Below are 20,227 nucleotides of genomic sequence, written 5' to 3' on the forward strand. Positions count from 1 at the left end.
ATGGGGTATGATAAAGAGGGTGTCTTGACGGACATAATAAGCTATCACTTAATAAGTATTGAGGGACCAAGCTCAATATTGCAAAGGTTCTTGTCAAGCCATACAGGATAAAGCAAAAAAGAATTAACAAACTAGGCTAAATATGCTTGGATAAATAGATACTTTAGAATTCCTTCCTTATGCTTGTTTAGCCAAGTATAGATGTTAAATTAAGTTTACTAACATTTGAACAAGAGGGTCCAACAATACTGACGTCTTACTACCATAGTAGTAAAAGAAGAATATCTAAAAGGACTCATTGACATATAATTTTTGATACCCAAAGTCACGTTCATGACATTGTCCCCCCTTTAGGGAAGATTGATGTCCTCATCGATGCATACTCTAATTTAGACCATCGACAAAGAAAGAACTCTAGAAAAAATTTATGGTGTTCACATTTTGTAAGAAATGTATGAACTTAAATGAATTAGGGGGTAATTTCTCTGTCTAACACAAATGTGTTACAATTTAAACACCTTTTGGCTATCACTAACAAAGAAATAACCAATAGAATTAACCACCCTTGCTATTTTAGGTGTCACCTAGTTTATAAAATATTATATACCCCTACTTGTATATGATATAGAAAGAGAAGCTAGAGGCTCCAACCCTTTTGAGAACATAAACTAAACCTATCGGTAAGATTTAGATAAACTACTGTAAACAGGTAGTTAGAGTTGTTTAGACAATTATGCCCTTTTAACAGAATTAGGAACATTGAGAGAAAGATATATTATACGATCAATTAACAATAGTTATCCCATGACTAAAGATTTCATCATGCATACAAAGTGCTAAAGTCAGTTTACCTTTACTAACCTAAACTCAAAAATTAATAGATGGATAATATCAAAGTCATAGACAAAGATATTTTTCTAAATCAATTACTTTACATAGTATGCCCTATTATGATGGAAGCTCTAGCATTGGCATTCTCTTAGTTGTGATATGCTCCAACATAGGCAAGCACATAGGCAACAAGATTGAAGGTGTGTATTGCTCCCTCATTTCTATCATTTTTTCTTGTTCCTTGATATTTTTCTCATATGGGTAGACTCCTGCTGCAACAGCAGACAAGAAAGTAGAGGATTTCCTAGCACTACCCTCATAGCTCGAGGCAGTGATTGCCAACAGTGACACTGTTCCCAAGTATGATGCACTTATACTCGAAAAGGATGACAAGCATGACTTGCAAAAGGTAATTCCAAATATAGCTAATCTTCTCTTGTAGCCTGTTACTCCAATTGAGCTGGAGGATTTGTCCCCCTCATAGCTCAAGGCAGTTATTGCTAGTAATCACACGGTAGCATCAAGTGTTCCTAAGTATGATCCACCACCATTATCTGTACTTGAGGATGACAACCACGATTCCCAAGAGGTAACTTGAGAGCTTAGATAGTTTGTCTAGAACTACACCAACCTTCTCTTACAGCTAGAGGCAGTCATGGTTGGCACTATGGATTCAGTTTGGTATACTTCTCTCGGTGGCAAGATACTAGCAATTGACAATGATGACAATCTGAGATGTGAGGATATCTAGAGCTTCTTTTAGACTTGGACATTCCTATCAGTGTAGCTACCATCTAGAGCCGAAAAACTCCAATAAGGGAAATTCATAATCAAGCTCATCTAGATCTTCTTGTGTTGTCATCATACCTCCTTGGTGACAAAGGTTACCTATGTTGTTTATGGATCATAATGTCATTTTTGACGATCAGTAAATCTTAATGCAACCAAGTGTTTTTAGAACAAAGAGCTCTTAAGAGCAAGGTAGGTAGTGGAATATAGATTTGGCTTGCTTAAAAGTATGTCTTATATCTTTTAGCTTCATTTTAGTTTTCTCTATTATTTTTAATTTTTTTTCTTTTCATTTCTACAAGAAAGTTTCAAATCTTGGAACATAAGTTGAGAATGCAGTTTAACATTGCTCTAGATGTTGTCTACACTTACTACATTCTACATAATTTTTTAATTGATGCAGTTGACATTAATATCATGGAATAGAGGTGAGATCTAAAGCTAGATGTTGTGAATGTGATTATGGGTATCAAAAATTATTTATTAACGAGTCCTTTTTGATATTCTTCTTTTATTGTTATAACGGCAAAAGGTTGATATTGCTAAAGTGTTAATACAATATAGGTATTTGATGATATAGTCTTTACAATTATTCTAAAGAGAGAGCTTACAAAAGAAAAGTTTATAAACATATTAGTTTCTGAAAGAGAAAAATATAATGATGTTTGTGCAATTCTCTTTGCTATGCCTAGGAAAAACTATAAGAACAAAACCCAATCTAAGAAATGAATGATAACATATTTTAGCATCTCTTAAACCTAACACCCCAATGTAAGCTCTTGAGTTTGGACTTTCCGGGAGGTCACCCAACCTAGTATTATTCAAACCCAAAAACACTTAACCCCAAATATCCCAAGACCTTTAACCGATTGGAAAAGGGGGTGCACTCATATTCATGAGCCCTTTCCTTCTATATTTGAACCCCATGGATTGTCTCTTAAGTCGTTCTCTTTGGTTGCTTACACCCAAGCACTCAACCACTCAATTGAGCATAACAAGTCTTCTTTATTTTATTTGGCCTCTACTTAGTGAAAAACCATCCTTTGAAAGAGTATAACAACAATAGTTAACATAAATTGTTTACTCACTCAAAATGTTCTTATATATGATGTTATTAACTAAGTAAAATCCACTATAATTGATTTTAAAACAAACTTAGATTTTTTATGCCATACCAACTATTAGTTGTTTAAATGACATTGCATTCATACATCTTATTAAAGTTTTTATTATTCAAAATTTTATAAAATATTGTAGAAGGTTATAATGTGTTTCCTTTTTATTTCATTTTGGTGAACGATCACACTTACCATCATCAATATAGTGTGCATCTTTTACCTTATAGTGATTTAATATAAAATAACCATGAAGTGGAATTTTAACCTATAGTAGAGTGAAACTTGGGCCTTAAGCCATTAAATAAAAGAACAGAACTAAACTCCCTAAGGAACGAAGGAATTAGAGCACAAAATAGCTTCTAAGTGTATAGCTAAGGAGTAAAGAAACATAGATATTTAATATCACAATGCTAAAATTAGCACATAAAATGAAACCAAATAAAGCTTGGCACAATTTTAGCATATTGGTGGCCTAATGCGAAGATATAAGTACTCCACCAGTTAGTGTGGTATAGAGCTTTGGATAAACTCAAGTTAAACATAAAACAAGAATAAGAATATAAACATGGAACTAAACTATGCCGCAAGTTAGTCGGCTATGCTTGACCTATTTACTATCCTTACCATATATTTAGAACCCCTCTGGGATAATCATGAAAACTTATTGATAGATTGTATAATCCACACTATTGTGTTAGGACAATCTCTACATTTTATAAATATGCCTCATTAGCAAATTTAGACATTTTCTATAAATAACCATTAGGACCAAATAGGACCAACACATTAAGAATGATAGTGAGGGTGTCTTGGTGGATATGGTAAAATATTATATAGTTAGTATTGAGGGACTAAGCTTAATATTGTAAAAGTTCCCAACATTAGCAAGTGTAAGTAACAATATAAGTTTCTCGTCACTATGTCAAGTATGTTAATTTAGGATTTGCATACGTGCTAATTTGTTCCAAGAAAATAAACTAAATATTTCATTAAAGTTTAAATAAACTATTGTAAACAGACAATTAAAGTTGTTTACATACCCTTTTAAAATAGAATTAAGAACATCAAAGGATAGGTATACAAGAAAACTCTAGTCTTTTAATTACCTTAAGCTAATTTAGGCACTAATCTTAAATATTCAGTCTTGAATTATGTCTTGAATTCAAATTTTACGAGCAAAGGTTTGAGGTTCAAATCTTATAATGGATAATGATGGCAAAATATACTTCAACAAATACACTTTGAGTGTATAAAATATTTCATTTCTTATTTATTCTTACTGACATATGGGTGTCCTCATCTATGAGTAAGTGTCATCATTAATAATAGAGTACAAAGAGTAGCATAAAAGAAATCAAACAACATACTAAGTATTTAATTAATAAAAGAGCAATGCTAGTATTAATATTAACAATATTCAGTTGAAGCCAAAGTTATTTCTATAGCTCATTTATTAAGTTATAAATAATTTAAACTAAGCACCTAATCAAATATTCTCTCTGACAAAAAAAATGATTTAGAAACTTTTTGTTGCGCTATCAATCTCTCTATCAGGTTCTTTTAAATTTTACTAATGCAATTTATTAATACTATGGTATTATTATTAAGCTTTTAATAGCATATACTATTTAGTATACACATTCAAGCCAAGTGTTACTTCAATACAATATGTAGCAACTTATTTTTCCTCAAGAGGGCTAGCTTTAATATTGGTATGAAGCATTGAATATTCTATTAATTAGCAATAGTAGTGATATTAAGAACAAGTGTATTTCTGAAGGAAAAAATATTTAAACATTATATTAGTTTTATTATAATAAAATAATAATATTATTAAGATATTTAGTAGCTTAATATAAGAGTTTATCCTATGTTTAACACTGGGCTTGATAAGATAAATTTGTTTTAGTATAAAACTGAATTATTAATGAGATTTCTATAAAATTAATACTAATGACAATTCATATACACTACATTCTATTCATGTTTTTGTATTCATATTTTATCATATTTGTATACAGCAGTAAGGTAAGAGTTTGAATACTTAAGTCCAGTTAATGTGCATAATCTAACTTAAGAAAATCTTAACTAGTGTGATTATACACTTAGGGTAAAAACTGGATGTTTAGACAGAGCAGGAACTGATGCTAATATTGATATTTTTTTTTCCTCTCTTGAAGGGCGTATGTTACCATTTTATAATATAGATAACAAAGATGATAATTTTGAGAAATGCAAGCTTGACACATTTAATGTTCAGGGAGATTGTTTACCTAATGAAGATAAGATATGTAGAATGATTATACAACGGGATAATGCTGGTCGATATCAAGATTGGTATATTGAGTGGATACAAATTACAGGAGCAAGAGATAGCCCTCAAACATTTTATGTGAATGCTTGGCTTGATAATGATAACCGGAGTAAAGAAATTGATTTATGCAATGGATAATAATATTTTGGTATAATTAAAAAAGAGTAAAGATATACTGGAGGTAGAATAAATAAATAATCTTATAAAAATAGTTATTCATTTTAATCTGGTTTATGATATGATATAAAATGATATGACACAATAAAATGATCCTAATTAGTTTATTTAGTCTTATAAATCTTCTTTGACATCAAAGCTCTAGTTGTCTTTATATAATGAATATGGAAAGTAATTTCTTTAGTATATATATTCTATGTAAGTATATTCTAAGATAAATATAAAATTCATTTACACAATCATGAATTATCCAACAACATTCAATAGTAAGTATACCAACAAAAAAATCTCAATTATAAACTTAACTGCTAAAGATTTTAGATAGCATGCTAGAAAAATTATAAAAGACAACTCAAAAAGTAAAAAAATATCATCAACTAACAAGCAAAAAACTCATGAATGTATCATTCAAAGAAAATTAAATCACATCCCAATCTATCAAAACCAATATTAGTAATAATTAACAAAACAAAATGAATGCTACAAGGCTAACAAACACTTGTTCATGTTAGTTATTGCACTAATTAGTCAAATTAAATTATAATTAATAATACTAAAGAATTAGAGTTGCTCAAGCAAGTGTTAATAACACTTTATAGATATCTCAAACCCAAGAAACCAATATAAGCAAATCACAAAAAATGTGGTAATGCAAAAAGCCAAAAACTATTAAGATAACAATTCACCATCACAAAAGACTATCAATCATCTTATTAATAGAGATGCAAAATCATTATCAAAGAAGAATCTACATCCCAAAGAATGACAAATTATCCATCATCAACAATAATCAAGCAGAAATTTTAACAAAAATAATCAACTATCCTAGATGACAATCAATTATTACTATTAACTGTTAGATGTGAGAACTAATTGAAACACTTAAGCATTGAATATCATATCCATATACTTGCTAACTATTGCAAAATACCAATAAATACCCAAGACTTCAAAATTACCAAGAATTTTATCTAATATGACCCTAAATTACATAAGATAAATAACTATGGCTATGGAAACTTTCAACCTTTTAGAAACTTTATTTGTTAGATCTCTTTTCCTTTCTTGAATATCTGGAGTAAGCTAAGACCACATATTAAACTATTAAGTTTGGACTTCTTAAAGTATTATAAAATCTTTAATTGATTAGAAAATTTGAAAAAAGAGGTGTATTTTTTTCATAGATCCTTTCCTTTTATATTTAAACTTATACAAATCATCTTTTGAATTATTCTCTTTGGTTGTTTAAACACACTTGTAAACCATAAAAACCTTCAATACAATAGTGCTGTCAAGAGTTCCAGCCCAGCTTGAGCTTAGTAGCTCAGGTGCCTCAGGTGCTTGAGCTTAAGTTTTGGGTTCTTAATCCGAATAAATTGTAAAAAGAATTCTAGCAAAAATTTCATTATGGAATTTTTAATTATCTTGAACATGAATTCCACTTTAAATTTTGATTAAATTTTTAATCAAATTTAGGTCTATATGCCTGGGAGCAATAGCCCTTCAAAGCCAGAATCCCAAAAGCATGAACTTGTGGAAGAGAGGAACTTACTTAGCAGGAGACCAAAGCAAGCTTACAACTTCGTCTGATGCCTCCACCAAGAACATGTAGGACTATTAATATGAATTGCATAATAGGTGTTTGTAACACCCTTTCTCTCATCATTATTCTTTCAATGGGCTTGTTAGAATTATATTTTGATAGCACTTGACTCCAAAGTTGCAGTCAGCAACCAATATACTGCTCTTGCCAGCAGTGCATGTCAAGCCCCAATCAGGCTTCTTGGAGAGAGCAATGAAAAATGCTAAACAAAAAGTTTTATTTTATTTTAGAGAACGAGATTGTCTTGGTCAAGTTCTTTCATAACCGTCATACTGAGATCAAGGTGGTACAAGATTGTACCCGCGTTTTAAGAAGCGCTACAGCTCGTGGCATAGTGATATTTGGAAGCGTCCAATGTTTGATGAAATGCCACAGAAGAAAGAACCAAGGGGAGATATTCTTGATTTTGGGTCACTTATGCTTTTAGGATCGCATGAGGACATAGCGGTTTGCAATAGCTCTTGGGCTTCTTCCAGGCAGCAGGCGAGGCTCACTAGGCGTAGACGAGGCAGAGAAATCGTGAGAGGATCTTGGAGCGCGGCAACCAAGATGAAGACAAGGTGTGCTAACATAGTCACCTTTTCCTGGCGTTTTGAGTTCAAACGATTAAGGTTAGGGCTAGACAGAAATGGGAAGCGTGGTGATGTGGGAGGCAGCGAGTCACAGGGGACAGCGAGCATACCAGGAGGACAGGTTGTTGGCGATCCCAGGAAAGGTGGGACTGTTTGCGGTCTTTGATGGCCACCGCGGATCACAAGCAAGCGATTTTGCAGCGACCTGGTTTTACGAAAGATTCAACTATCACTTGAACCAAAGCAACGACAACACCCAATTGCAATTGCAGCTGATGGCCGCTCTGTCCTCTGCAGTCTCAGAACTGGAGGCTGCCTTCATTAAGGAATCGGAAAAGCATGGAATTGTCGCCGGTACCACAGCTTGTGTTGCAGCTGTCACCAGCCACACCCTTGTGGTGTTGAACCTTGGAGACTCGAGGGCTATCCTTTGTGGTATGGAGCCTGCGGATTGTGTAAGGCTGACGCGTGACCATCATCCGTACTGGGAGGACGAGAGGAACCGGATCCAGGAAGCTGGTGGAAGCATTCACAGCAACGGGAAGCTGTTTGGTGAGTTTGAGGTGTCGAGGGCTATAGGTGATCGTGATCTCAAGGCGTTTGGAATGAGCGCAGTGCCGGAACTCACAGTATATGACCTGAGGCAACACTGGCCAAGACCTCTTTACCTTTTGGTTGGATCTGATGGGATTTTCGAAAAGCTGAGATTTCAAGGTGTCTGTGAAGTCGTTGGCAATGCAATTAGGAATGGAGCATGCGAGGGGATTCCTTCGAAAGTGATAGACACAGCACTTCAGGCTGGGACAAAGGATAATCTCACTCTTGTAGCTGTCAAATTAATATGAATTCTAACGATCATCGATTGCATCTGACTAAATTTCTGTTTCTGGTGGCAATGAATATGCTCTGCATCTCTCACCTCTGCATCCGCGACACCATTCCCCGCGCAGCAAGTGGCGCCACTTCCAAACGCTCCCCGAGGACATGGAGATTGTCAACTTCCGGCAGTTCTCCATCTTCGTGTGGCGCTACAGCGATCTCAACTCCTCCCCGGTGGGAGTTCCTTCGTCCACTGGCCAGCGACCGGACGTTTTTGGTGGTGTACAGCCGCGAGAGGGATCGATCAACGCCAGAGTTCTGCATTGCTAGCTTCGATATGCGTTCGCTCTCGTTGTAAGTCTACGACTCGGCTAGGAGGGGCGACGATTGCCCAGAAAGATGGACTCATATGCCGGCGCTGGATCACGGTGAGATGGTGGCGTTTTGCCAAGAGGATCGCAATATACAACCTGTGGGATGGTTCTTGGCGAGTTTTTCGGGTTGATGCCAACGAATTGCTGGGATGTTCTATCAGGTGCTACCTTTGGCTAGATCGGTTTGGTGGTGAGCGAATTCGATGCTGGTGAGTTTCACGATAGCAGAGGGAGTGCTCGTCGCCAAGAGGCAGGGAGAGAAGTGGGAGATTGTGTTTTATGGTGAGGACATTGTGAATTTGTGGGTCGAACAGTGTTTGGGTGGTTAACATGGCCAACTCGTTTATCTTGCACTTTGGAATCGTGGATGAGCCTGATGGAGTTCGAAGAGGAGTAGAGCAGCTTGCTTGGTTCTCTTGTTAAGTATACTTTTCCTCTTTTCAAGTAAAACCGGAGCAAGAAACTGGGCCTCGGTCTGCTCAATTCTTCGTTTTGTGGCATTAATGCGGGGCTTAGTCCCTTTATTTTAGATGCGAACGTTAAGAGACCCAAGGTGTAATCCGAAACTCGTGAAGATCCAACAAGCAGCCTCGAGAGAAAAAAAGAGAACATCCAACAAGAGCACTCTTGGCACCTTTAAAGGTGGACAGACTTTGTACTTTAAGTGTCCTTCACAAAGATAAGGTTTCTTTTTCCTGCTGCTGGATCATCTTGTCAAGGCACGCCAACGATGCAAAGTTTTGAGTAACCTTTGTGTGATGCTCCAGCTCCAGTATGTTAAACCTCAGCTTTACCCGCAAGTGGAACAGTCCCATTGACAGTCCGGTGCCTGGGATTGGTTAATCTCGAGCAAACGCAAATGAATCCCGCCTCGCGCATTGCCTCTTCCAGATCCAAGCCATAGTAGTCATCCAACCAAGGCTCGGTGGACTTTTGAAGTGTAAATAACACCGGTGGCAGGCTTTGCAGAATTTTAGACTTCGGCTGCAACAACAAAGAGATTCAAGTTACTGTGGACTGATAAAAGAAAGAGAAAAGAACATACTGAATTGTCTGTGATTGCAATTGTGCCTCCCGGTTTGAGAATCCTATATGCCTCTTTTAGAAGTCCCTTAGTCGCATGAACCGCACACTCGTGGATCTAAGCACAATGTCTTTCGTCAGCTGGTTCTATGAAAGAAAAGCAAGTTTCACGTACCACATACGCAATGGACACTATGTCAAAGGTGCATGAAGGAAATCCTGTGTGTTCGCCATTTGCGTGACGCCAGCGGATGGGATTCCTTTGGAGCTTGCCATCAGCAATCCGCTGCTTCTCTTTGTGCTGGGCAACGGCAAGGAAATAGGGGGATAAATCTAGCCCCTGGAAGCCATCGTTAGCAAGAGAACGAAAACTATCTACTAGAAAGGAACACACAGTGACTTGAGCAGAAGGAAAAGCTTCAGCAAGGTAGATTGTGCTCAAACCAACCGAACATCCCACGTCTAAAACTTGAGAGACTGGGAGGACCGAGTTCTGGCTATGGTAGCTCTCAAGTGCTCTTATCCAGTTTCCCCTGAGCACTTCTAGCGCTTCTTCCGTGGTTTCTGCGGCTGGAAGCGTCCGCCTGACCATCGACATTGTGGCTACCTCAGCTTCGGAAGCTGCCTGATACATGATCCTGGTTTTGTAGCTATCAGTCACGAAAGAAATAAAAAAAAAGTTCGTGCGTGAATCTCACCTCCCAGCAAAGGTTGCCTTTGGTATAAGCATGGAACTTCTGGAGATAATCTAGAACGAACAAAACCGTAAACACTTGAAAGCTTCTCTAGCTGGAAAGAAGAACTTACACTCGGGATACACGATCGACTTGTTCTCAACCAGCTCCTTCTCTGCTCTTATTTCTTCCGAGTTAAGGATTTGCGAGGACAAACTTCTCCATGGAATTCCCTTCTTCTCTGCAGTCCTGGATGCTACAAGAAAAAAGAATGAATCTCAATACAAATCTTCCAAAGCTTTACCGAAGGAAAACCTGGCGCCCCGCGAATTGCATCGCAGCAAAGAGCGGCCCAATGGAAATGAGCCCACTTACAAGCCTGGATAAGGGCTCGTCGCCACTGTACCTCGGCTGCTTCAATGCGCCCTCCTCATACGGGCCACGCCTCCAATCGTTGGCCACTGCTCGTGAAATGTGGCTCAATCTGCTACTCCCTCTCAGCTGGAAATGAAAATCGCCTCTCCCAATCGACGCAACGCCGCAGACACACGCGGAACTCATGGTTAAAGCCCAAGAACCCTAAAATACCAGAGCTGAGATCATCGTGTGAAGTTACATTTCGCTGGCTAGAGAATGTTCTTAGATTATTGTTGAAATCGGCCACGATGCTCGTCTCAGCTGCTCGTCCCAGATCGCAATGGAGGCCTTCACTGGATCTGCGGGATAACCGAACATCCTGTGAAGAATCACAAATATTGTGCAATCAGGAATTCACATCAACAATCTACTGGATTTTTATAGTTACTTGGATTGTTGTTTCAAGATAGAAATGGGTTTCTAAACGCTACCAACAAAAGTCACAAGAATTGCTTCATTTCATATCTGAAAATGTAAACAATTCTTGAAACTTCTGGACGTTTAAGACTTTCAGATATTTAAGAGGTGAAAGAGGGCAAGATGGATTTGTGGGGAAAAGAGGATTTAAATGCTACAATAGGAAGAGAGCTACAATGACAAGATTGATCAAACATAGAATTTCTCAAGAACAACCCGTAGAGGAGAAGAGTAAATATACCTATCAATGGTTGAATTACAAAATATTTCAAGGGTTGGGTTGAACTACAAAGATCATCTCTTTGCAAGCTTTAGTCATCCATGAAGTTTTCTAGAATTTGGGTAAAACAATTTCAAGGTCTTAATCAAAGAGATTTAAAACAATTTGTAGTTTGAACTAATTTAAACCCATTGAATACTTGTTTGACATGCAAATAGGTAAATCTAGTTTTCTCCTCTAGGGGTCTTCTTGAGAACTATGCTTGACCGTTGTAACTATCTTCCCATTCTAGCATCCTCTTTTCCCCATCCATCTGGAAGCCTCTTTTAAATATCCAGAAGCCTTACACATTTTCAGATCTAAAATCTAGAAAAAATTATATTTTCAACTACACTTTCAAGCTTCCTGGGAACTGTATTAGTCCCACGATGTCAGATCTACAGAGATGTTATATAACTCCATCAATAACTTGCAACTATGATGCTTCTCTTCGCAGCCTTCTTGACGGCACACGGCTGCTGCTAGTGCTTCTCAACCACGGCTTGTTTCCGTCGCTCAAAAAGAGCTGCTATCTTCCTGAAGAGAGATTAAAAGCTTAAGAACCGAAAAGATAGAGAACAATAGAAAACTCACCTGGATGTTCCCTTGGATTTGCAACTTTTTCTTGATTCAATTTCCCTCGCCTCTCTGGCTGATTCCTCTTTACTGTCTTGTTGCAGCTCCTCTTTTTTCCGCTGCTCCTGACACACGAAAGACAAGAATAAACATCGCCTCGTTATATGTCGGTTCGTTTCCTCATCACTTCCATTTGTTTTAGTCCCTTTGTTAAATGTAGAGGGTAACAACTGATTATTTGATGTAAGACCCAAGGTGTTAAGAGAAAAAGATCAAGGTGGACAAACTTTGTAATTAAGTGTCCTTCAATCAAGTGGAACAGTCCCTGTGCCTGGGATCAGTTAATCTCGAGCAAATCTAATGAATCCTGCCTCGTGCATTGCCTCTTCCAGATCCAAGCCAAGGCTTGGTGGACTTTTGAAGTGTAAATAACACAGGTGGCTGTGGAATGATAAAAGAAACAGAAAGGAACATACTGAATTGTTTGTGATTGCAATTGTGCTCCCGGTTTGAAAATCTTATATGCCTCTTCTAGAAGCTCTTTATTCACATTAACCGGACACTCATGGATGTAAGCACAAGGCATCTTTCGTCATCTGGTTCTATGAAAGAAAAGCAAGTTTCACTTACCACATACGCAATGAACACCACTATGTCAAAGGTGCGCGAACGAAGGAAATCCTGTGTGTTCGCCATTTGCATGCTGCCAGCAGGGGGTTCCTTTGGAGCTTGCCATCAGCAATCTGCGCTTCTCTTTGTGCTGGGCAACGGCAAGGAAAGGGGGATACTGGAAGCCATCGTTAGCAGGAGAACGAAAACTATTTACTAGAAAGGAACACTTAACATCCCACGTCCAAAACTTGAGAGACTGGGAGGACCGAGTTCTGGCTATGGCAGCTCTCAAGTGCTCTTATCCAGTTTCCCTGAGCACTTCTAGTGCTTCTTCCGTGGTTTCTGCGGCTGGAAGCGCCCATCTCACCATCGACATTGTGGGTACCTCAGCTGCCTGACACCGCAGACATGATCCTGGTTTTGTAGCTATCAGTCACAAAAGAAATCAAAGAAAGTTCGTGCGTCACCTCCCAGCAAAGGTTGCCGTTGGTATAAGCGTGAAACTTCTGGAGATAATTTAGAAACGAACACAACCATAAACACTTACACTCGGGATACACGATCGACTTGTTCTCAACCAGCTCCTTCTCTGCTCTAATTTCTTCCGAATCAAGGATTTACTCCTCCATGGAATTCCCTTCTTCTCTGCAGTCCTGGATGCTACAAGAAAAAAGAATGAATCTCAATACAAATCTTTCAAATCTTTACCGAAGGAAAACCTGGCGCCCCGCGAATTGCATCGCAGCAAAGAGCGGCCCAATGGAAATGAGCCCACTTACAAGCCTGGATAAGAGCTCGTACCTCGGCTGCTTCAATGCGTCCTCCTCATACGGGCCGCGCCTCCAATCGTTGGCCACTGCTCGTGAAATGTGGCTCAATCTGCTACTCCCTCTCTGCTAGAAATGAAAATCGCCTCTCCCAATCGAGGCAACGCCGCAAGATCATCGTATTTCTCTGGCCAAGTACATGGAGAATATTCTTACCGTGCCGCCACGATGCTCATCTCAGCTGCTCGTACACCAGGAGTCCCAGGCGTGCCGCGAGAAGCCATGGGATCCGCGCGCCAACCGAACAGCCTGTGAAGAATCACAATTAAGCTTTCATGAAAAGCTTGGATGAATCTTGTTTCTTATGCAATCAAGAATTGGGAATAGGATGGAATGTTGTTTCAAGGTAGAAATGGGTTTTTAAACGCCTATGCAGAATTCGACACGTGCAGAAGTTGCAAGAATCGCTTCATTTTCAGATCTGAAAATGTAACGATTCTTGAACTTCTTCACGTTAAGACTTCTGGATATTTAAAAAGGAGTTCAAGTTGTGAGCGGTTGCACAGGGGGGAAAGAGCCCACCAATGGAGTTCTGACTAAGATGGAGCTGCTGTGCAGAGGGAAAAAAAAAACATCAAGAGGATTTACGATGGGAAGAGAGCAATTAGAATGGTGTTAGAGAGCAGCATCAAACGCCACCACTTGAGTGTGTTTCCTCGCAATGGAATCAGAGAGGCCAAGAAGCTCCACAAGTGATTTTAAAGTGTGAATTTGCTAGCCTAGACTATCTACAACGACAAGCGTGGAGTTTCTCAGGAGAGGAGAACTATTTGCATGCCAAACCAATGCAGTGCGGCATTATATAATTCAACGAGTTTGGATTACAAAATATCCCATGGGTTGAATTACAAAATATTTCAAGATTCTAACTACAAGTGTTCCAAAAAGATTCAAACTACAAAATGCTCCATGGGTTAACTAGAAAATGTACCAAGGCACAAACTACAAATGTTTCATGGTTGAATTATAAAATATTTCACAGTTTGAATTACAACATTTTGTAGTTTGAACTTTGGAAATTTTTTTAGTTTGAACATTCAAACATTTTCCAAAGGAACAGCCCATATGCATTGCCTCTCTTTGCAAGCCTTAGTCTCTAGAATCTATGTGAAAACAATTTCAAGGTCTCAATCTCTCCCATGCATAGTGACACCAATCTCCCCAAAGCCAAGCATGGATATAGTGACACCAAATCTCCAAATCTTCCAAAGCTTTAACTTCCTTTCTAGTGGACACAATTGCTCTTCCATGTTCTATTGTCCAGGGACAAAATCCTTCCCAAGCAAGTTAATCAACACACAAACTAGAAAAGATGTACTTTCAAACTTGAAAGTAAGCATGAAAGTATAGGTGAAAAATTGCATTTTTTCTTCAGCTTAACTGGGAAGGATCTGATATGGACAAGGAATGGGTGCTGTGCTCTGTCCCTGGAAAAGAGAACATACTTATAGCACCCAAGAAAGAGTTAACAACAGCCAGGGAGAACACTTATATACTTCGACAATTTCAAGCTTCCTGGGAGAATATATTAATCCCATGATGTAAGATCTACAGAGATGTTATATAGCTTCATCAGTTACTTGAAACTATGATACTTCTCAGCCTTCTCGATGGCACGCGGCTGTTGCTTGTGCTTCTCGACTCTGGCTGCTCGACTAAAGGCCACGGCTCGTTTCCCTCGCTCAAAAAGAGCTGCCATCTTTCATGCTCAATCCTGAAGAAAGATTAAACAGCTTAAGAACCGGAAAGATAGAAAATTTAGGAGAAAACTCACCCGGATGCTCCCTCGGATCTGCGACTTTTCCTGGCCTCAGCTTCCCTCTCCTGCCTCTCTCGCTGATTCCTCTTTACCTCGTCTTGCTGCTTTCGCAGCTCCTCTTTTTTCCGCTGCTCCTGGGAGACATGGCCTTTAGTACACACGAAAGACAAGAATAAACACCGCCTTGCCTGTTCCTCTAGCAGCTTTCTCGTTGCCTCCCGAATCTGTCGGTTCTTTTCCTCAACAAGCTTCAAAGCGGCCTCTTCTTCCCGCTTCCGTCGCTCCTATGCACACACGAAAAACAAAAGAAAATTCAAGGACGTGGAGAAAGAAAAGAAGAAAAGAAGACGACGAACCTCTTCTAATCGCCGCTGTTCTTCCAAGATCCGAAGCTGCTGCAATCGCTCCTCCTCTTCCTCGTTTCGCCGCCGCTCCTCCTCTTCCCTAACACCACACCAGTTTCCTCGCGTCAAGCCGCACACACCATTTGCAAAACCTGAACATCCAGTCAGCTTAGCAAACACTAACTACGGCAATCCGGCTATGGTCTGTCTCACCTTTGAGCTTGCTCAGCAGCTCTGGCTAACCTTTCCGCTTCCTCGGCCGCCGCCGTTCGCATCTCCTCCGCCAGCCGCTCTTCTTCTGCGAGCCTAGCCTCCTCAGCAAGTCTAGCCTCTTCCGCTCTCCTAGCCTCCTCTGCCTTTCGTGCTTCCTCGGCTTTTCTCTGTTGCTCCGCCACCTTCTGTGCTTGAGCTAGCCGAGCGTCGTTCGCAAGCTTCAGTGCGTGTTCTTTATCAAAACGCCGCTTTCGTATGTTCATAGGACTGAAGAACAAGCTATTGTCCCACTCCAACAGATAATTGGCTTTGAAACTTGAACCGTCCTGCGTATACCACCGTGAGTACCAACGACAAGAGGTTACTAAGAAGTCTCACCTTTTGCATTGAGCGGCCACACAGTGCCTCCACTGCGTTGTAAAATCCAGAATACTTTTCATATTGGATCCATACGTTGCACTGTAGCGATGAAGTTTTCCCAGTGTCACTCTCGTTCACAATCTCCAAGTTTCTGCAAAGAAGAAGATTAGAACCGGTTGTAGAACAATAGACTACGACCAACCTGAGTTTCCCAAACTTGGAGAAGACTGTGTGAGTTACTAGCACAGATGCTTGAGTAGAAACGCGTGGCTCAGCAAACCACCGAGAAGGCAGTCCCTTTAAAACCAAAGTATCTGGAAAGTTGGAGCTATGATCTGAAAGAAACCGAAAAGAATAGATCAAGAATCCTCCAAACAACTGAGAGAACTTACCAGAAACATCACTGCCAAAGACCGTCTCCCACGAAGATCGCAATGCCGCAAAGCTATCCTTCTCATCGAACTGGACACCACAACGCAGCTTGGCTCCACCGATGATAAACTCGACACCATCAAGAGCTCCAACACAGCTCTTCCTAGCAAGCTCCACTTGAGAATCCCACACAAAGAGCTCCCAAGTCACTGCCTCCTCCTCCACTCTACACTTGACAAGATCCTTCTCTCCAAGCTCCACTTTCAAGCTCTTCCTCACGACACTCCTCACCCATTCCTTGAGCAGCCACTCATCGATGTGCTTCACAGCGGATCTCCCAAGCCGCCGAAAGACGAGGAACAATCTCACCCGCGGTAGCAGCGCCAAGCCGTGCTCCAAGCGCTCCGCCATGGCTCTCTCCTCGCTCGATCAATCCCTAGCCAAGTAGGGCAAAATAAAAGCCCTATGAGAAGAACTCCCGGCAATGAATCGAATCGATTGAAGCAGGAGCTCGCGTGCTTGATCAAGAGCTGTGGCGAATCCCGCGATTTGGATCGCGCGCGCCAGGCCCTCGGGGCAATCGGGTCGACCGCTCACAAGCACAATCGCTGCCTCGCCAATCTGGCCGTGGAGATGTTTGGCAAATGCGGCAGCGTGGACGATGCCCAGGCCACATTCGATAGCATCGCGGACCCAAACCTCTTCTCCTGGAACATCCTCACGAGAGCTTATGCCCTAAATGGGCATCTGGAGAAAGCCAAGGAGATCTTCGATCGAATGCCCTCACGAGACGAGATAACTTGGACAGATCTAATCCGGGCGTTTGGCGATCATGGAGTGATCGAGCAAGCTAGAAATATCTTCGACCGAATGCCCAGATGGGACGTAGTAGCGGCGACGTGCTTGCTCACCGCAAATGCCCAAGCTGGGCATTTAAAATGTTTGAAGTGTTTGTTTGATTCTTTGCCCCGCAGAGACATCGTGTCTTGGAACGCCACTCTCGCCGGCTATAGATCAAATGGCTGCGTCGCCGAATCGATGGAGCTCCTCGCAAGGATGCCGCAGCACAATGCCTTGTCGTGCACTGCCGCGATCGCGGCATGCGCCGAGAATCATCGCCTGGACGACGCTAGGGTTCTATTTGATCGAATGCCATTCGCGACGGCGCTGGCATCCACGATCCTCGTCTCGTCCTACGCGCAGGCCGGGCGGATCGACGATTCCAAGAGCGTCTTCGATCGATTGGAGGCCCGGACGGTGGTGTCGTGGAACGCGATCTTCAATGCCTACATCCACACGGGGCGATTCGCCGATGCCAAGAGGGCTTTCGATCGAATGCCAGCGCGGGACGCGATCTCCTGGAACGCGATGATCGCAGGCTACTCCCAGTATGGATTTCTCGAGGAATGCGTAGATCTCTTCCACGCAAGCCCCCATTCCAGTGTGGTTTCCTGGACGGCTATGGTGGTCGCGTGTGCCGAGGGCGGGCAGCTCGATCGCGCAGAGCAGGCATTCCGATCGATGCCAGCGCGCGATATCGTCGCCTGGAATGCGATCGCGGCGGCGATGTTCGCTGGAGGGGATCTGGAGCGCGCGAGATCGGCAGTGGATCGGATGCCCAGGCACAACGTCTCGACCTGGAACGCGATCGTCACGGGCTACGCTCTCGCCGGGGATCCCATCCAAGCCAAGGCGATCTTCGATGCGATACGATGCCGGAATTCCTTCTCCTGGAGCGCTCTCCTCCAGTCATCCTCTCACGACCTCGATCTCTCTCGCGCGCTCTTCGATCGCATCCCAGCGAGGGATCCAGCGTCCTGGAACGCGATAATCTTCGCGCACGCCCGGCTGGGGCATCTGGATCGAGCAAAGGCGCTGTTCGATTCAATGCCGGGGGAGGACTCCGCGATCGCAGCCTGGACTTCGATGGTCACGGCGTACGCGCGAGCCGGGCGAGTGGATCTAGCAAAGGAGCTCTTCGATCGATCGAGGGTGCCAAGCCCAGTTCTTTGCAATGCGATGATCGCAGCATATGCCCAGAATGGGCATCACCGGGAGGTGTTCCAAGGGCTTGTGGAGATGAGCTTGCGAGGGATTAGGGCAGACACCATCACATTCGTTCTCCTCCTCATGGCGTGCAGCCATCGCGGCCTCGCAGACAAGAGCCGCGATTTCTTCGTGGCTATGGTGGCGGATTACGGCGTGGCGCCCTGCTCGGAGCATTACAACTGCGTGGTGGACGCGCTAGGGCGATCTGGGCGTGTTCTTGAGGCGGAGGATCTCGTCGCAGCGATGCCAATCTTGCCGCACAGCACTGCTTGCAGATCGCTCCTTGGCGCTTGCCGGATCCACGGCGAGATGGAAATGGGGCAGCGCGCGGCGCGCGGGGTGATTGGATTGGAGGAATCGTCCGGGGTTTCATCCGACTTCGTGCTCCTCTCAAATATCTATAGCGCTCTTCATTGGCAGTGAGGGTTTAGGGTTTTTGGGGATAGCGCTGGCAATAACAGTGAGTCGCGCTACGCCGGCTGTGTGATCTTGCACGGATGACATCGAGGAGGCCTATCGTCTCATTGTTCTCACGCTGGTAAGATTCTAGCCAAAGTTCTTAGTGTTCTTATTGTGTGCTTGGCAGACGCATCCGGAGTATAGGCCCAGTAAGAATGCGCACTTGGTTCCACCGTTTTGTGGATCGGACCTGGTGTTCAGCTCGAGGCAGTGGAGCAGCCATGTCGTTGGTAAGTGTACCGCTTTGTTTCCAAATGGTTCTCTCATTTTACTCTTTGTTCTAGGACGAGTAAGTCACTGGATGGCGATGACGATATTGCTCGTCCCGATTCGGAGCTTGTGTTGAAGAAGGAGCTTAGCTGGGCTGCGCATCTATCAGTACAGGTTTGTGTTTGTTTGTGGACTTGCCGTTCTTACCAGGCGTGTTTATTTCCAACTCCGAAGGTATTTGGCTGTGCAAACTATGCGAGGTGCGTCAATCAGGTTCTCCAAGGCCTGGGGAGCAGGATGGTTTTGGATCCTAAGAGGTTTCTTTCAGCTATGGCTTAGATTGCCATTGCAATTTGAGGAGGCAGAGCTGAAGATGCTACATATCTGGTAAGCATTGGTTTTGTTCGTGTTTCTTCAATCTGTGATTGCTTCCGGAGAGTCAGTAAACCGGTTTGTGATTCAATGGGGAATGGTGGCATATGTTTTGTACCCTTTGCGAGTATCATAAGATTGTCTTTACAGTCCACTTGTACCCAACTGAGGAGTATGGGACTCTAAACTACATAAACTCGTAACCAGCGGGGCGTGCCGCTCGACATCACGTATGTTTCACTGTATATTCATTCATTATCCGCGGGGATCCTTTCAGAGCACCACTCGTTGGATTGGAGAACCGTTAAAAGGCCCGCTATCCTCCATTCAAGTGTAAGTGCATAACACAAAGTGGCGATTTCTAATAGCAGAGTCACGAGAGTCCGATTACAATGCTGTTTAATCGCTCAGTGCAGGTTTGCTGCCCGTGTTCCACAGTTGACCATTCAATACTTTCACAGGTCATTGAGTCATATCGTTCAGTTGGTGTGTTTGAGTAAGCCAGCAACGCTTTTTCTTCCACGAATTGTGGTCAACCTTCTAGATCCTAGAAACAACTGATCCACTTTGATGAAGTGTACGCTATTCCACGTTAGTTTGCTTTATTTAGATAAATACCTTTTGGACGTTGGGTATATCAGTCACGCACGGACTAGGGTTTCCGTAATAGTCTAAATGTCTCAAGCA

General features: G+C 41.9%; 4 protein-coding genes across 8 annotated transcripts; 2 read left to right on the forward strand and 2 right to left on the reverse strand.

Annotated features, from left to right (window-relative positions):
• The first annotated feature begins 7,198 nt into the window (after positions 1 to 7,198).
• LOC9638483 (probable protein phosphatase 2C 51) lies at positions 7,199 to 8,249 on the forward strand. Its single transcript, XM_024667391.1, has 2 exons — positions 7,199 to 7,555; positions 7,677 to 8,249. The coding sequence occupies exons 1-2, from the start codon at positions 7,199 to 7,201 to the stop codon at positions 8,247 to 8,249; spliced, it is 930 nt and encodes a 309-aa protein (XP_024523159.1).
• Positions 8,250 to 9,153: 904 nt separating this feature from the next.
• Positions 9,154 to 13,361, reverse strand: LOC9638484 (demethylmenaquinone methyltransferase). Of its 3 annotated transcripts, XM_002993729.2 has the most exons (7): positions 10,599 to 10,914; positions 10,428 to 10,543; positions 10,319 to 10,368; positions 10,015 to 10,245; positions 9,796 to 9,960; positions 9,643 to 9,738; positions 9,154 to 9,581 (listed from the first exon to the last, which is right to left on the reverse strand). In XM_002993729.2, exons 1-7 carry the CDS (start codon positions 10,853 to 10,855, stop codon positions 9,375 to 9,377), a joined length of 1,122 nt encoding a protein of 373 aa, XP_002993775.1. In that variant the 5' UTR covers positions 10,856 to 10,914; the 3' UTR covers positions 9,154 to 9,374. The 3 variants fall into 3 exon arrangements, with proteins under 3 accessions (XP_002993775.1, XP_024523165.1, XP_024523164.1); XM_024667397.1 differs by lacking the exons at positions 10,428 to 10,543; positions 10,599 to 10,914 and adding exons at positions 13,123 to 13,228; positions 13,284 to 13,361 and having other exon boundaries at positions 9,796 to 10,258; XM_024667396.1 differs by having other exon boundaries at positions 9,796 to 10,245; positions 10,599 to 10,918.
• A 1,534-nt stretch (positions 13,362 to 14,895) lies between these two features.
• LOC9638706 (A-kinase anchor protein 17A) lies at positions 14,896 to 16,910 on the reverse strand. 2 transcript variants are annotated; one of them, XM_024667395.1, is made up of 8 exons: positions 16,471 to 16,910; positions 16,281 to 16,413; positions 16,097 to 16,229; positions 15,719 to 16,044; positions 15,518 to 15,605; positions 15,350 to 15,445; positions 15,177 to 15,289; positions 14,896 to 15,116 (listed from the first exon to the last, which is right to left on the reverse strand). In XM_024667395.1, the coding sequence occupies exons 1-8, from the start codon at positions 16,859 to 16,861 to the stop codon at positions 14,975 to 14,977; spliced, it is 1,422 nt and encodes a 473-aa protein (XP_024523163.1). In that variant the 5' UTR covers positions 16,862 to 16,910; the 3' UTR covers positions 14,896 to 14,974. The 2 variants fall into 2 exon arrangements, with proteins under 2 accessions (XP_024523163.1, XP_024523162.1); XM_024667394.1 differs by having other exon boundaries at positions 15,177 to 15,295; positions 16,471 to 16,908.
• On the forward strand, positions 16,910 to 19,791 carry LOC9638707 (pentatricopeptide repeat-containing protein At4g02750). 2 transcript variants are annotated; one of them, XM_024667393.1, is made up of 5 exons: positions 16,910 to 19,037; positions 19,086 to 19,188; positions 19,243 to 19,342; positions 19,403 to 19,555; positions 19,691 to 19,791. In XM_024667393.1, exon 1 carries the CDS (start codon positions 16,916 to 16,918, stop codon positions 18,920 to 18,922), a length of 2,007 nt encoding a protein of 668 aa, XP_024523161.1. In that variant the 5' UTR covers positions 16,910 to 16,915; the 3' UTR covers positions 18,923 to 19,037; positions 19,086 to 19,188; positions 19,243 to 19,342; positions 19,403 to 19,555; positions 19,691 to 19,791. The 2 variants fall into 2 exon arrangements, with proteins under 2 accessions (XP_024523161.1, XP_024523160.1); XM_024667392.1 differs by having other exon boundaries at positions 19,403 to 19,773.
• Positions 19,792 to 20,227: the final 436 nt, after the last annotated feature.

Source organism: Selaginella moellendorffii, unplaced genomic scaffold, assembly GCF_000143415.4.
Source record: "Selaginella moellendorffii unplaced genomic scaffold, v1.0 SELMOscaffold_170, whole genome shotgun sequence".
NCBI classification, from domain to species: Eukaryota; Viridiplantae; Streptophyta; class Lycopodiopsida; order Selaginellales; family Selaginellaceae; genus Selaginella; species Selaginella moellendorffii.